General features: G+C 49.4%; 1 protein-coding gene across 3 annotated transcripts in view; it reads right to left on the bottom strand.

The window, feature by feature from the left end:
• Nucleotides 1–13,097, bottom strand: part of cadm4 (cell adhesion molecule 4) — a 547,921-nt gene that overhangs the window by 256,607 nt on the left and 278,217 nt on the right. For all 3 annotated transcript variants that reach the window (XM_038812887.1, XM_038812888.1, XM_038812886.1), the window contains exon 3: nucleotides 10,038–10,190. In XM_038812887.1, coding sequence (XP_038668815.1) covers nucleotides 10,038–10,190 — 153 coding nt within the window. The remainder of the gene's footprint in view (nucleotides 1–10,037; nucleotides 10,191–13,097) is intronic.

Raw genomic sequence — 13,097 nt, 5'->3', positions numbered from 1 at the left:
CGTGCAGGTTTAGGTGGATTGGCCATGCTAAAATTGCCCTTGGTGTTAGGTGGGGTTACTGGGTCCTGGGGATAGGATGGAGGTGTGGGCTTGGGTAGGGTGCTCTTTCCAAGAGCCGGTGCAGACTCGATGGGCCGAATGGCCTCCTTCTGCACTGTAACTTCTATGAAACTTCTATGAATGCACCAGGGAACAATTAACTGCCAAGTTTTTGTTTAAATTCAAACCAAGCAAGTCGACTCTAATTGGTTAAGGCATTTCCATGGGGAGTGAACCAGGGAATGGCTCTCCCCCAACTCTTGTCAAATGAAAAAAAGGTGCAAAGTGAGGACATGATATTTTTGTTTGCAAAGAACAAAGCTCCGTGTGCCAATATATGTAGCTCCAACACACGTATGTGAGTCACACTTTGGGTCTGACTGAGAATGTTGAATTGTTTTTCAGTGCAAGTCTCTGCACAATAATGGTTGTTCAGCAGGTGCTGCACAAATGTTATCATTGTCCAAGAGTAAGATTGCTCCTGTGAAGCACCTTGGGATTTTTACTACATTAAAGGCTCTATATAAATGAATGTCGACATTGAGCTTATCTGAAGTTCCCTCTGAATTTGTGTGACAATTCCCTGGTCAGCACTAGTCCCAGCTTCAGTCTGTAGTTCCTTCAATGACTTTCTACATTGATCACCTGGGCATCTGCCCCAAACAAACCTCAACCAATAACATTCATGCCTGAGGGAACTGCAAAACCTTTTGTAATGAGAACTGGGTCCCTTCACTGTGTTACATCCATCAGCTTTCAGCCTCCAGCCCTCCAGTCACAGACCCATGTCTCCCTGAAATATGATCGCAAACTAGGAGGAGAGAGGCATTGCACACCTACACACACACACACTCATACACTTACTCACACATCCACACCCACACACACTCATCCATTCACACATACTCATGCACTCACACACACACACTCACCCATACACACACTCATACATTCACACATACTCATACACTCATTCACACATGCACATTCACAACCATACATTCACACACTCATACACACACACTCACCCATACATTCACACATACTCATACACTCACTCACACATGCACACTCACAACCATACATTCACACACTCATACACACACACTCACCCATACATTCACACACACTCATACACATACTCACCCACACACACTCTCATACATTCACACACACTCATACACACACTCACCCACACACTCACATTCACACATACTCATACACTCACTCACACATCCACACTCACACACTCATACACACACACACTCACTCAACAATATTCACACACTCATACACACACACTCACCCATACATTCACACACACTCATATACTCACACACACTCACCCGCACACACTCATACATTCACACACACTCATACACATACACACACTCATACATTCACACACACTCGTACGCATTCATACTCATACATTCACACACACATAAAACTCACAAACACACACACACCCATGCACACTCATACACTCACCCACACACACACACTCATGCATTCACACACACTCATAGACTCACAAACACACTCACACACACTCATACATTCATACATTCACACACTCATACGCATTCACACACTCATAAAACTCACAAACACACACACACCCATGCACACTCATACACTCACCCACACATGCTCACACACTCATGCATTCACACACACCAACACACACCCTCATACACTCACACACATACATAACACACTCATGCGCTCACACACAAACTTATACACACACACTCACACTTATACACTCACACAGACACTCACACACACACTTATATACTCACACACACTCACATAAACACACTCACAGACAGAAACTCACACACACAGCCTTACACTCACAAACACCCATACATTCACACAGACACTCTCACACATACTTATACACTCACAGACATTCTCACACACACATACACACTCACACACCCATATACTCACACACACTTATACACTCACACACAGACACTAACACACATCACACACACAATCACACATACACAGGACACTCACTGTCACACAGAGGCTGTCACACACCCACATGCTGAGACACATACACACACACACACACGACACTCACTGTCACACAGGGACTCTCAAACTTCTTCCATCAGGCAGGAGATACAAAAGTCTGAGAACACGCACAACAGAATCAAAAACAGCTTCTTCCCCGCTGTTACCAGACTCCTAAACGACCCTCTTTTTTTAAATATAAATTTAGAGTACCCAATTATTTTTCCCAATTAAGGGGCAATTTAGCGTGGCTAATCAACCTAATTTGCACACGGGGAGAATGTGCAAACTCCACACGGACAGTGACCCAGAGCCGGGATTCGAACCCGGGTCCTCAGCGCCATAGGCAGTATTGCTAACCACTGTGCCACCATGCTGCCCCTAAACAACCCTCTTATGGACTGACCTAATTAACAATACACCCCTGTATGCTTCACCCGATGCCGGTGTTTATATATTTACATTATGTACCTCGTGTTGCCCTACTATGTATTTTTTTAAATTTCCTTTTCTTTTCATGTACTTCATGATCTGTTCAGCTGCTCGCAGAAAAATACTTTTCACTGTGCTTTGGCACACGTGACAATAAACAAAATCCAAATCCAATACCCATATGCTGAGACACATACACACTGAACACTCACTGTCACACAGTGACTCTCACACACTCACATGCTGAGCCACACACACACAGGACACACTGTCACATAGAGACTCTCACACACTCACATGCTGAGACACACAGAAACACACACACACACACACACACACAGGACACTCACTGTCCTGAATGAAATTATTGCGAAAAGCCCCTAGTCGCCACATTCCGACGCCTATTTGGATACACTGAGGGAGAATTCAGAATGTCCCAATTACTTAACAAGCATGTCTTTTGGGGCTTGTGGGAGGAAACCGGAGCACCCAGAGGAAACCCACACAGACACAGGGAGAACGTGCAGACTCTGCACAGACAGTGCCCCAAGCCGGGAATCGAACCTGGTACCCTGGTGCTGTGAAGAAACAGTAATAACCACTGTGCTCCCATGCCTCCTGGCACTGATATTGCCAGGGCCTAATGCACCAGGTCCTTTAAGAAAGGCGATCTCAAAGTAAAGTGACAGATCCCCTTCCCCTCCTGCAACGGATATCGAGAGCTGCCCTGGAAGCACACTCCTCCAAATGTTACTCTCGATGGTGTGTCCTCCTCTGGCTGATGGACTCCCATTGCTGCTCTCTGCCTGGTGTCAGCAATGGAGGTTATGCTATCCCAGCCTGCACTGCAAGAGCAGAAAGGGCTGTACTGAAATTACCATTGGGGAAGAGAAGCAGAAAGAGAGAGAGAGAGAGAGAGGGAATATTCGCAGTGATGGAGAGGCAAATGGAAACAAACATTTTGATAAAACCTAGACAGGTTTAAATATTTAATTAAGTAATACTTTGGAACGCAGTGACCTTTAGAGCGTTATGAAGTGCAAATTAAATGATGTACCTCAGGAGTTGACGATTAGAGTGAGTGTGCGGCTAAGGGTTGTAATTGGTTTATTCCAGATATATTTATTTATTAATAAACCCAATTATTATTTGAGTGCCTGGCTGAGAGAGCATGTGTGTTTCTCGATAATGGGCTGTCAGGTGTTAATTGCAGCCAAAATGATATTGAAGATAATGGTTGATTAAAATCTCTCGGAGCCGTTTTAACAAGGTTCCAACAATGAAGAGAGTCAGGCGTGAAACCACAAGGGTCTTTACATTGTTACTGGGGGGGGGGTGACAGGTCAGAGACAACATCACAGAGAAACCCTTTCCCCATGCTGCACATTGAGTCAGTACTTTCCATCAGACGGTGAGTACTAAAGGAGTGCTGCATTGATGGAGGGTCAGTACTTACATAGAACATACAGTGCAGAAGGAGGCCATTCGGCCCATTGAGTCTACACCGACCCACTTAAACCCTCACTTCCATCCTATCCCCATAACCCAATAGCTCCTCCAAAATGTTTTTTGACACTAAGGGAAATTTAGCATTGCCAAAGCCTGTAGGAGGGTCAGTATTGAGGGAGCACGGCGCTATAGGAGGGTCAGTATTGAGGGAGCACGGCGCTATAGGAGGGTCAGTATTGAGGGAGTACCGGCGCTATAGGAGGGTTAGTATTGAGGGTGCGCGGTGCTATTGAAGAGTGAGGACTGAGGGAGCACTGCAACATCAGAGGGTCAGTACTGAGGGAGTGCTGCACTGTCAGAGAGTCAGTACTGAGGGAGTGTTTCACTGTCAGAGGGTCAGTACTGAGGGAGTGCTGCACTGTCAGAGGGTCAGTACTGAGGGAGTGCTGCACTGTCAGAGGGTCAGTACTGAGGGAGTGCTGCACTGTCAGAAGGTCAGTACTGAGGGAGCGCTGCACTGTCAGAGGGTCAGTACTGAGGGAGTGCTGCACTGTTAGGGGGTCAGTACTGAGGGAGTGCTGCACTGTCAGAGGGTCAGTACTGAGGGAGCGCTGCACTGTCAGAGGGTCAGTACTGAGGGAGTGCTGCGCTGTCAGGGGGTCAGTACTGAGGGAGTGCTGCACTGTCAGAGGGTCAGTACTGAGGGAGTGCTGCACTGTCAGAGGGTCAGTACTGAGGGAGTGCAGCACTGTCAGAGGGTCAGTACTGAGGGAGTGCTGCACTGTCAGAGGGTCAGTACTGAGGGAGGGGTGCACTGTCAGAGGGTCAGTACTGAGGGAATGCTGCACTGTCAGAGGGACAGTACTGAGGGAGGGCCGCACTGTCAGAGGGTCAGTACTGAGGGAGAGCTGCAACATCAGAGGGTCAGTACTGAGGGAGTGCTGCACTGTGGGAGGATCAGTACTGAGGGAATGCTGCACTTTCAGAGGGACAGTATCGAAGGAGTGCTGCACTGTCAGAGGGTCAGTATTGAGGGAGGGTTGTACTGTCAGAGGGTCGGTACTGAGGGAGTGCTGCACTGTCAGAGGGTCAGTACTGAGAGAGTGCTGCAATGTCATGAGGGTAGGTACAGAGGGAGTGTTGCACTGTCAGTGGGTCAGTACTGAGAGAGTGCTGCAATGTCATGAAGATAAGTACAGAGGGAGTGCTGCACTGTCAGTAGGTCAGTACTGAGGGAGTGCTGCACTGTCAGAGGGTCAGTACTGAGGGAGTGCTGCACTGTCAGAGGGTCAGTACTGAGGGAGTGCTGCACTGTCAGAGAGTCAGTGCTGAGCGAGTGCTGCACTGTCAGAGAATCAGTACTGAGGGAGTGCTGCACTGTCAGAGAATCAGTACTGAGGGAGTGCTGGACTGTCAGTAGGTCAGTACTGAGGGAGTGCTGCACTGTCAGAGGGTCAGTACTGAGGGAGATCTGCACTGTCAGAGGGTCAGTGCTGAGGGAGTGCTGCACTGTCAGAGGGTCAGTACTGAGGGAGTGCTGCACTGTCAGAGGGTCAGTACTGAGGGAGAGCTGTACTGTCGGAGAGTCAGTACAGAGTGTGTTCTGCACCGTCAGAGGGTCAGTACTGAGGGAGAGCTGTTTGCTGGATCTTGCTGAGTACACAGTTTTGTTGTGCTTCCAACATCACCACAGTGACTATACCTCAAGAATTCCCTCATTTGCTTTGAAATGCTTTGGTTTGTTTTGTCCTGAGGTTGTAACAGGTTCTGGAGGAATGCCGGATCTTTCGGTTTAATTCCTCTCCGAAAATGGCACGTGGTGAATTTACTTTGCACGGAGCTTTTCAAATGGAAATATTGAATTTACATTGCATCCTCCACTTCTTGATCACTCCCCCAAGTTGAAACAGTTTCTCCCCCTGTCCACTCTGTCCAGATTTCCCCTCCCCTCATGATTTTGAACGGCTCGAACTCCTCCCGACTGTCTCGTCTCCGAGAATGGTCCTAGATTCTGCCATCAATCCAGAGCATCGCATAGAATCCCTACAGTGCAGAAGGATGCCATTCAGCCCATCGAGCCTACGCTGACCATCTGACAGAGCACCCTTTCTCAGCCCACTTGCTGGCCCACCCGCCCTGTCCCCGTAACCTAACCGGCACATCTCTGTGACACTAAGGGTCAATTACATCATGGCCAATCAACCTGACCTGCATATCTTTGGATTGTGGGAGGAAAACCCACACAAGCACGGGGAGAAAATGAAATCTCCAATCACCCAAGGCCGGAATCGAACCCGGACCTATGGGCACTGTGAGGTAGCAGTGCTCACTGTCCTGTCAGTGAAGTTCCTCATTCCGGAACCATTCTTGTGAATCATTCTCTGCACCCTCTCTCTGACGTATCCATATCTTTCCTAAAGTGGAGTGCCTGGAACTGGACACAATGCTGTTGGTGAGGCTAAACCAGTGTTTTAGAAATATTCACCAGAGCTCAGTTTCCTTTCCTGCTGGGACCTTTGTTAATTACAGGGGGGCTCTCTCTGATGGACTGACTTCCTCAAAGAAATGGCATGGAGTCTGCCAGAGGTGTGCGGCAGAGGAACAGAACCGTTCATTTCAGGTTGCAGAGTTTTTTACCTCTCTGTGCCTGAGTGAATGAATGGACTTCTCCTGATGGTAGAGGGACTCAACAATTCCAGTCTTAATCTCAAATGCACACCAGCAGAAGCTAATTACTGTTAAACCGATCTTTGCCCTTTCCGCTGTCAAGCTCTGACACTTCACGCCTGGGGCATCACACATTTCTCATTCCTCATCAATGTTAATACACTGCTTCTCTGCTCACTCGCTGCCAGCCAGACGTTAACCCTCTGCTACCCCAGCGATGTACCCACTTTTAAACTCAAACCTTGCATTCCAGTCCCTCCTCACCCATCTGCCCATCTCTCCAACCTCCGCCAGTCCCTAAAACCCTTCCCATCTCTGTAACCTCCACCAGTCCCTAAAATCCTCCCCATCTCTCTAACCTCCTCCAGTCGCTAAAGCCCTCCCCATCTCTCTAACCTCCTCCAATCTACAATCCTCCCTCTCTCTGTAACCTCCTCCAATCCCTAGAACCCTCCCCAACTCTCTAACCTCCACTAGCCCTTACAGCCCTCCCTGTGACTTTAACCTCCTCCAATCTACAATCCTCCCTTTCTCTGTTACGTCCTTCAGCCCTGACAAGCCTCCCCATCTCTCTAAATGCCACCAGTCACTACAGCCCTCCCTACCTCTCTTACCTCCTCCAGAACCTAAAACTCTCTCTATCTCTCTAACCTCCATCACCTCCCACAGTCCTCCCTATCTCTCTAACCTCCATCACCACCCACAGACCTCCCTATCTCTCTAACCTCCATCACCCCCCACAGCCCTCCCTATCTCTCTAACCTCCATCACCTCCCACAGCCCTCCCTATCTCTCTCACCTCCATCACCTCCCACAACCCTCCCTATCTCTCTCACCTCCATCACCTCCCACATTCCTCCCTATCTCTCTAACCTCCTCCAGTCCTCACAATCTTCCCGATCTCTGTAAACTCTTCCAGCCCTGGCAGTAATTTCTCTGTAATTTCCTCTTGTCTCAAAAACCCTCCCTATCTCTGTAACCTGCTCCAGCCCATACAACTCTCGCTTTCTACGTAATCTCCTCCAGCCACCACAATCCTCCCTATCTCTGTAGCCTCCGCCGGCCCCTAGAACCCTCCCCAACTCCCTAACCTCCACTAGCCCTTACAGCCCTCCCTGCGACTCTCACCTCCTCCAATCTACAATCCTCCCTATCTTGGTAACCTCCCCCAGCCCCTAGAACCCTCCCCAACTCTCTAACCTCCACTAGCCCTTACAGCCCTCCCTGCGACTCTAACCTTCTCCAATCTACAATCCTCACATCTCTGTAACTTCCTTCAGCCCCGTCTCCACAGCCCTCCCTATCTCTGTAACGTCCTTCAGCCCCTAAAACCCTCCTTACCTCTAACCTCCTCCAGCCCTCTAACCCTCCGAGATCTCTGCTCCTCCAACTCTGGCCTCTTGAGCATCCCCCGATTCCCATCACTCCACCATCGGTGCCGTGCCTTCAGCTGCCTGGGGCCCAGAACTCTGGAATTGTTTTATTAATATACAGGATCTGGGAGTTGCTGGCTTGGTCCAACATTTATTGCCCAATCTAATTTGCCCCTTGAGAAGGTGGTGGTGTGCCGCCTTCTTGAACCGCTGCAGTCCATGTGATGTAGGTACACCCACAGTGCTGTTAGGGAGGCAGTTCTAGGATTTTGACCCAGCAACAGTGAAGGAACGGCTGATATGTTTCCACGTTATGGAGATGAGTGACTTAGAGGGGAATCTCTAGGTGGCGGGGTATCTGTTGCTCGTGTCCTTTGAGATGTTACCTATCGTGGGTTTGGAAGGTGCTGCCTAAGGAGCCTTGGTGAATTACTGCAGTGCATCTTGTAGATGATACATATGGCTACCACTGTTCATCAGTGGTGGAGGGAGTGAATGTTTGTGGATGGGGTGCTAATCAAACGGGGCTGCTTTTTCCTGGATGGTGTCGAGCTTCTTGAGTGCTGTTGGAGCTGAACTCATCCAGGAAAGTGGAGAGCATTCCATCAAACTCCTGACTTGTGCCTTGTAGATGGTGGACGGGCTTTGGGGAGTCAGGAGGTGAGTTACTCGCTGCAGGATTCCCAGCCTCTGAGACTGAGTAAGTACGTTTCGCAATATATGAATCTAACAAACCACGGCTTCCTCTCGGTATTCAACATATCTTGTCTGATGGGATGCAAACACACCCGCAATTGGAACATTCAAAATAAACAATCATATTCCCTGTTCTGCTCTGTGTAGGTTTATAACAGTTGTATATCTCCGAGCTCTGCAGAGGTGACATTAGTTTCTATGTGTGCAGCAGGATTTATTTGAAGAGCTTTAAAATGTCTACTTCTCAGCTTCCAGCTCTTTCTACAGATTTGTGACTTGTACAGTCCACACCCGAGCTTAACTAATCGAACACAGTGAGCAACAATATCAGACTCACATAATCAAACATCAAACAACTGAACTCTACAGTCACCTTTGTTGATTTTTGATCCTGGCTCTCTGTAAATTGTTAAGAAAAGCTGAAAATTGTGAGACTCTAGTCAGGCAAACTGCCTGAGTTGATTCCTTATGGCATGGTGGGGCTTCGTTATAAACAAGACACACAGGAGTGACGTTATTCCTAAGAAACACGAGCCATGTCCATGTCCACCGTCATGGTCCTACAGCTTTTTTTAGTGCCCCTCTTATTTCACATTCTCGGCAGCTAAACCACAGAGTTAGCTGCATTAGACCACGGCATAGTAAATCCCAAAACCCCTGGCGATAAAAACGGTTTACTGTCTCATTATGTCCAACCCTTTCTAAGTAGCAAGAAGGTAGAGGAAGATCAAGGGGCGAATTGACCTCCTCCTGTTCCTGTGCAACAGGCCCGAGGGGGTGAATGGGGCCTCCTCCTGTTCCTGTGTAACAGGCCCGAGGGGGTGAATGGGGCCGGGGCGGGGGCGGGGGGGGCTGGAGGGGAAGGGGGGGGGGCCGGAGGGGGGGGGGGGGCGGGGGAGGGGGGGGGGCTGGAGGCGGGGGGGGGGGGGGCCGGAGGGGGAGGGGGCCGGAGGGGGGGGGGGCGGAGTGAGCCCGAGGGGGGGGGGGGGCCGGAGTGACCACCGGCGAGCCTGGATCCATCCGCCATGTTTGTGCGGGGCGGCCTGAGGGAGCGCGGCCACCGCGCATGCGCTGGTTGGCACTGGCCCAACTGCGCATGCGCGGGACCCGAGTCTTTTACGCGGCGCCCCTAGCACATGGCGCCCCGGGCGACTGCCCGAGTTGCCGGTACCTTGAGCCGGCCCTGGTAACAGGCCCGAGGGGGTGAATGGAGCCTCCTCTTGTTCCTGTGTAACAGGCCCGAGGAGGTGAATGGGGCCACCTCCTGTTCCTGTGTAACAGATTCAAGGAGATTTCAGGGTTTATCTGACTCGTGTATCTTGCGCCGTACGATGTAGGGTGGCCACTTACCTAGTACCGTTACCACGGCAACCTGGTGATGGGTATCCTCAGAATACAACTGACAGTAATAACCTCCTTCATCCTCCACGCGGATATCCGATAGGGCAATGCGCAATTGCTTGTTAGTAAAGGAGACGAGTTGAAAACGTTCATCTTTGAGAGCTGAAAGATAAAAAGAGGAAGAGAGAGTAAACCATCAATTGCAATCAGAAAGCAGTACTGTTGTCTGTTGTCAAGCGGCGTTCTCTACTGCCCTCTGTGCTGGAAGTGGGGTAAACACAGTTCGTTCAAATATGGCTGCCAACACTTGAGGATGTGCTCGCTTGGCTCAACATGGTCCACAACGCCATAGGATTGCCAACCCTCCAGGTTGGTTTGGAGTCTCCAGGAATTCAGGATCGGTCTCCATGATGCGGCTGTGAGCAACGCTGAGGAAAAAAATCATCCAGACCGGAAAAAAAGACTGAGGCTTTCATGTGCCACTTACTTTTCTCTTTGCTCGATATAAAATCTTTGAAAATGGAATGAAAAGGTTGTTTGGCATTGTGCATTCTCCGGTTGCCAACTATAGTTAAATGTATTCCTGGAGAGTCCCATCGCATGGTGGGCCAAAGGGCCTGTTTCTGTGCTGTATGACATGACTTTCCCCTAATCCCCCCTCCCTTCCCCCTGCCCGCACCCTGCCCACGCTCCAGCCATTAGTTGGCCAGTACGTCCATCCTTGTGACACACGACCGTCCGACACTAATTGAAAAGCAAAATGATTATCCCAATTGACGTTGGGAGGCAGTGTGTCACCAGGATAGATGTGTTGGCCGACTAATGGTTAGAGCCTGGGGTTAAGCCATGCGATGGAGTATCCAGGAATACACCTAATCACAGTTGGCAACCCTAAAGCACGAAAACGACAACGAGGATGGGGTAGAATCCTTTTCCACATTTCATTTGAGAAATTAAGGCAGGGGTTTCCAAGCTGTGGGTCGTGATCCCCAGTGGGGTCACAGGACAAGCTAGGGGGGCTCCCTGTGTTCCGAGGTGGAATCTGAGGCTCTGGAGTTTCTGCAATTCTGGGGAACAGCTGCGAAACCCCTTTTCAGGACGACACAGGTGGCGGGATTTTTGCTTCTGTTGGAGGACATTAGCCCTAATGCGTGGAGCACTGGAGGACTGATGACTGCTGCCAACCGAGATGCAAAATAGTGCACCTAGTTAGGTTTTCTCTGCGTGTACACCCCTGCCATGTGGACTCTTCCCCCTCCCCTCCCCCGCCCCCGCCCCCCAACGCCAGTCATTAACCAAAGCTCCCACCCTCCTTAACATCCCTCTTATTGACTGACCCTCTTATTGACTGACCTCATTAACACTACACCCTGCATGCTTCATCCAATGCCAATGCTTATGTAGTTACATTGTATATCCAGGGGCTGTTTAGCACACTGGGCTAAATCGCTGGCTTTGAAAGTAGACCAAGGCAAGCCAGCAGCATGGTTCGATTCCCGTAACAGCCTCCCCGAACAGGTGCCGGAATGTGGCGACTAGGGGCTTTTCACAGTAACTTCATTGAAGCCTACTCGTGACAAAGAGCAATTTTAATTTCATTTCATTTTCTTGTGTTGCCCTATTATGTATTTTCATGTATTTTCTTGAATTTTGTTTAATTCCCTTTTCTTCCATGTACTGAATGATCTGTTGAGCTGCTCACAGAAAAATACTTTTCACTGTACCTCAGTACACGTGACAATAAACAAATCCAAATCCAATCCAATCCAATCCCCCCACCCACCACCCCGGTCAACATCCTTCCCAACACCACCCCCAAACCCTCACCCCCTCTCAACAACCCTTCTCCCCACCCCTTCTCCCCCCCAACCCCGCCCCATTCAGCAACTGTACCCCCCAACCTCCAATTTCCACTCTGGGTTTGCATCAAATGCGAAGAATGATAATAGGAATAGGTTTGAGGACCGTGCAATGAGAAATGAACAGACATTGCGGCATACACTTTGGAACATATCAGGTTAACTTTTGTTCAAATTTGAAAGATTATTCCATGTGCACAGCTCGATCAGGCAGCATGGTACATCACTGCAAGAACATGCTTGGCCAAAATGAGGGAATTCAATCCGAATGAGGAGGACTGAGGCCAAAAGAAAAAATGCTGTAAAATCCCGGAAAATGCTGGAGGACTGAGGGGTGATTACACGTTTGTCTGAAAACAAATAAAATAACGATGAACATAAAGTAAATGCTTTCCTCAGAATGATGGTTTTGTGGTTGGATCTAACCAATGTTGTCCACCAGCTTGGGACTATTCAGAGATCAGGACGACACGGCAATGAATGGGTCTCTCCGCTCGCATTCTGGCGTGACTATTGCACTGAGAGTTCCATCCCATCAAAGAATGCTGGTGCAGAGTGGGACTGTCATAGATTACATTCTCGACTTAAAGGAACTCTCTTGTCACTGTGGGTGTGCCGCACACTTAGATGGCAGCACTAAAGGGCAGCACGGTAGCATAGTGATTAGCATAATTGCTTCACAGCTCCAGGGCTCCAGGTTCGATTCCCGGCTTGGGTCATTGTCTGTGCGGAGTCTGCACGTTCTCCCCGTGTCTGCGTGGGTTTCCTCCGGGTGCTCCGGTTTCCTCCCACAAGTCCAAAGATGTGCAGGTTAGGTGGATTGGTCATGTTAAATTGCCCTTAGTGTCCAGAATTGCCCTTAGTGTTGGGTGGGGTTACTGGGTTATGGGGATAGGGTGGAGGTGTGGGCTTGGATAGGGTGCTCTTTCCAAGAGCCGGTGCAGACTCGATGGGCCGAATGGCCTCCTTCTGCACTGTAAATTCTATGATTCAATTCATCCTGAGAGGTGTTTTTTTAAGGAGGCCCAAAGAACGATAAAACCCAGGCCCAAGATTTGAGACAATAGCAATAAGCTAGTGAGGAAGGTAGCCTGTGAAGAGGACACAGCAATGAGATAGATGCAAATCACAAGCAAGTTCTTGTCTAGGCGGCAGCAGAGGGTGCCCACTGATTTGAGCAGGATATAGACCACGACGGCCATGATCACAC

The sequence above is a fragment of the Scyliorhinus canicula genome, chromosome 12 (genome assembly GCF_902713615.1).
Source record: "Scyliorhinus canicula chromosome 12, sScyCan1.1, whole genome shotgun sequence".
Classification (NCBI taxonomy): domain Eukaryota; kingdom Metazoa; phylum Chordata; class Chondrichthyes; order Carcharhiniformes; family Scyliorhinidae; genus Scyliorhinus; species Scyliorhinus canicula.
Note: the sequence above shows the minus strand (reverse complement) of the source record. Positions and strands in the feature narration are given on the sequence as shown.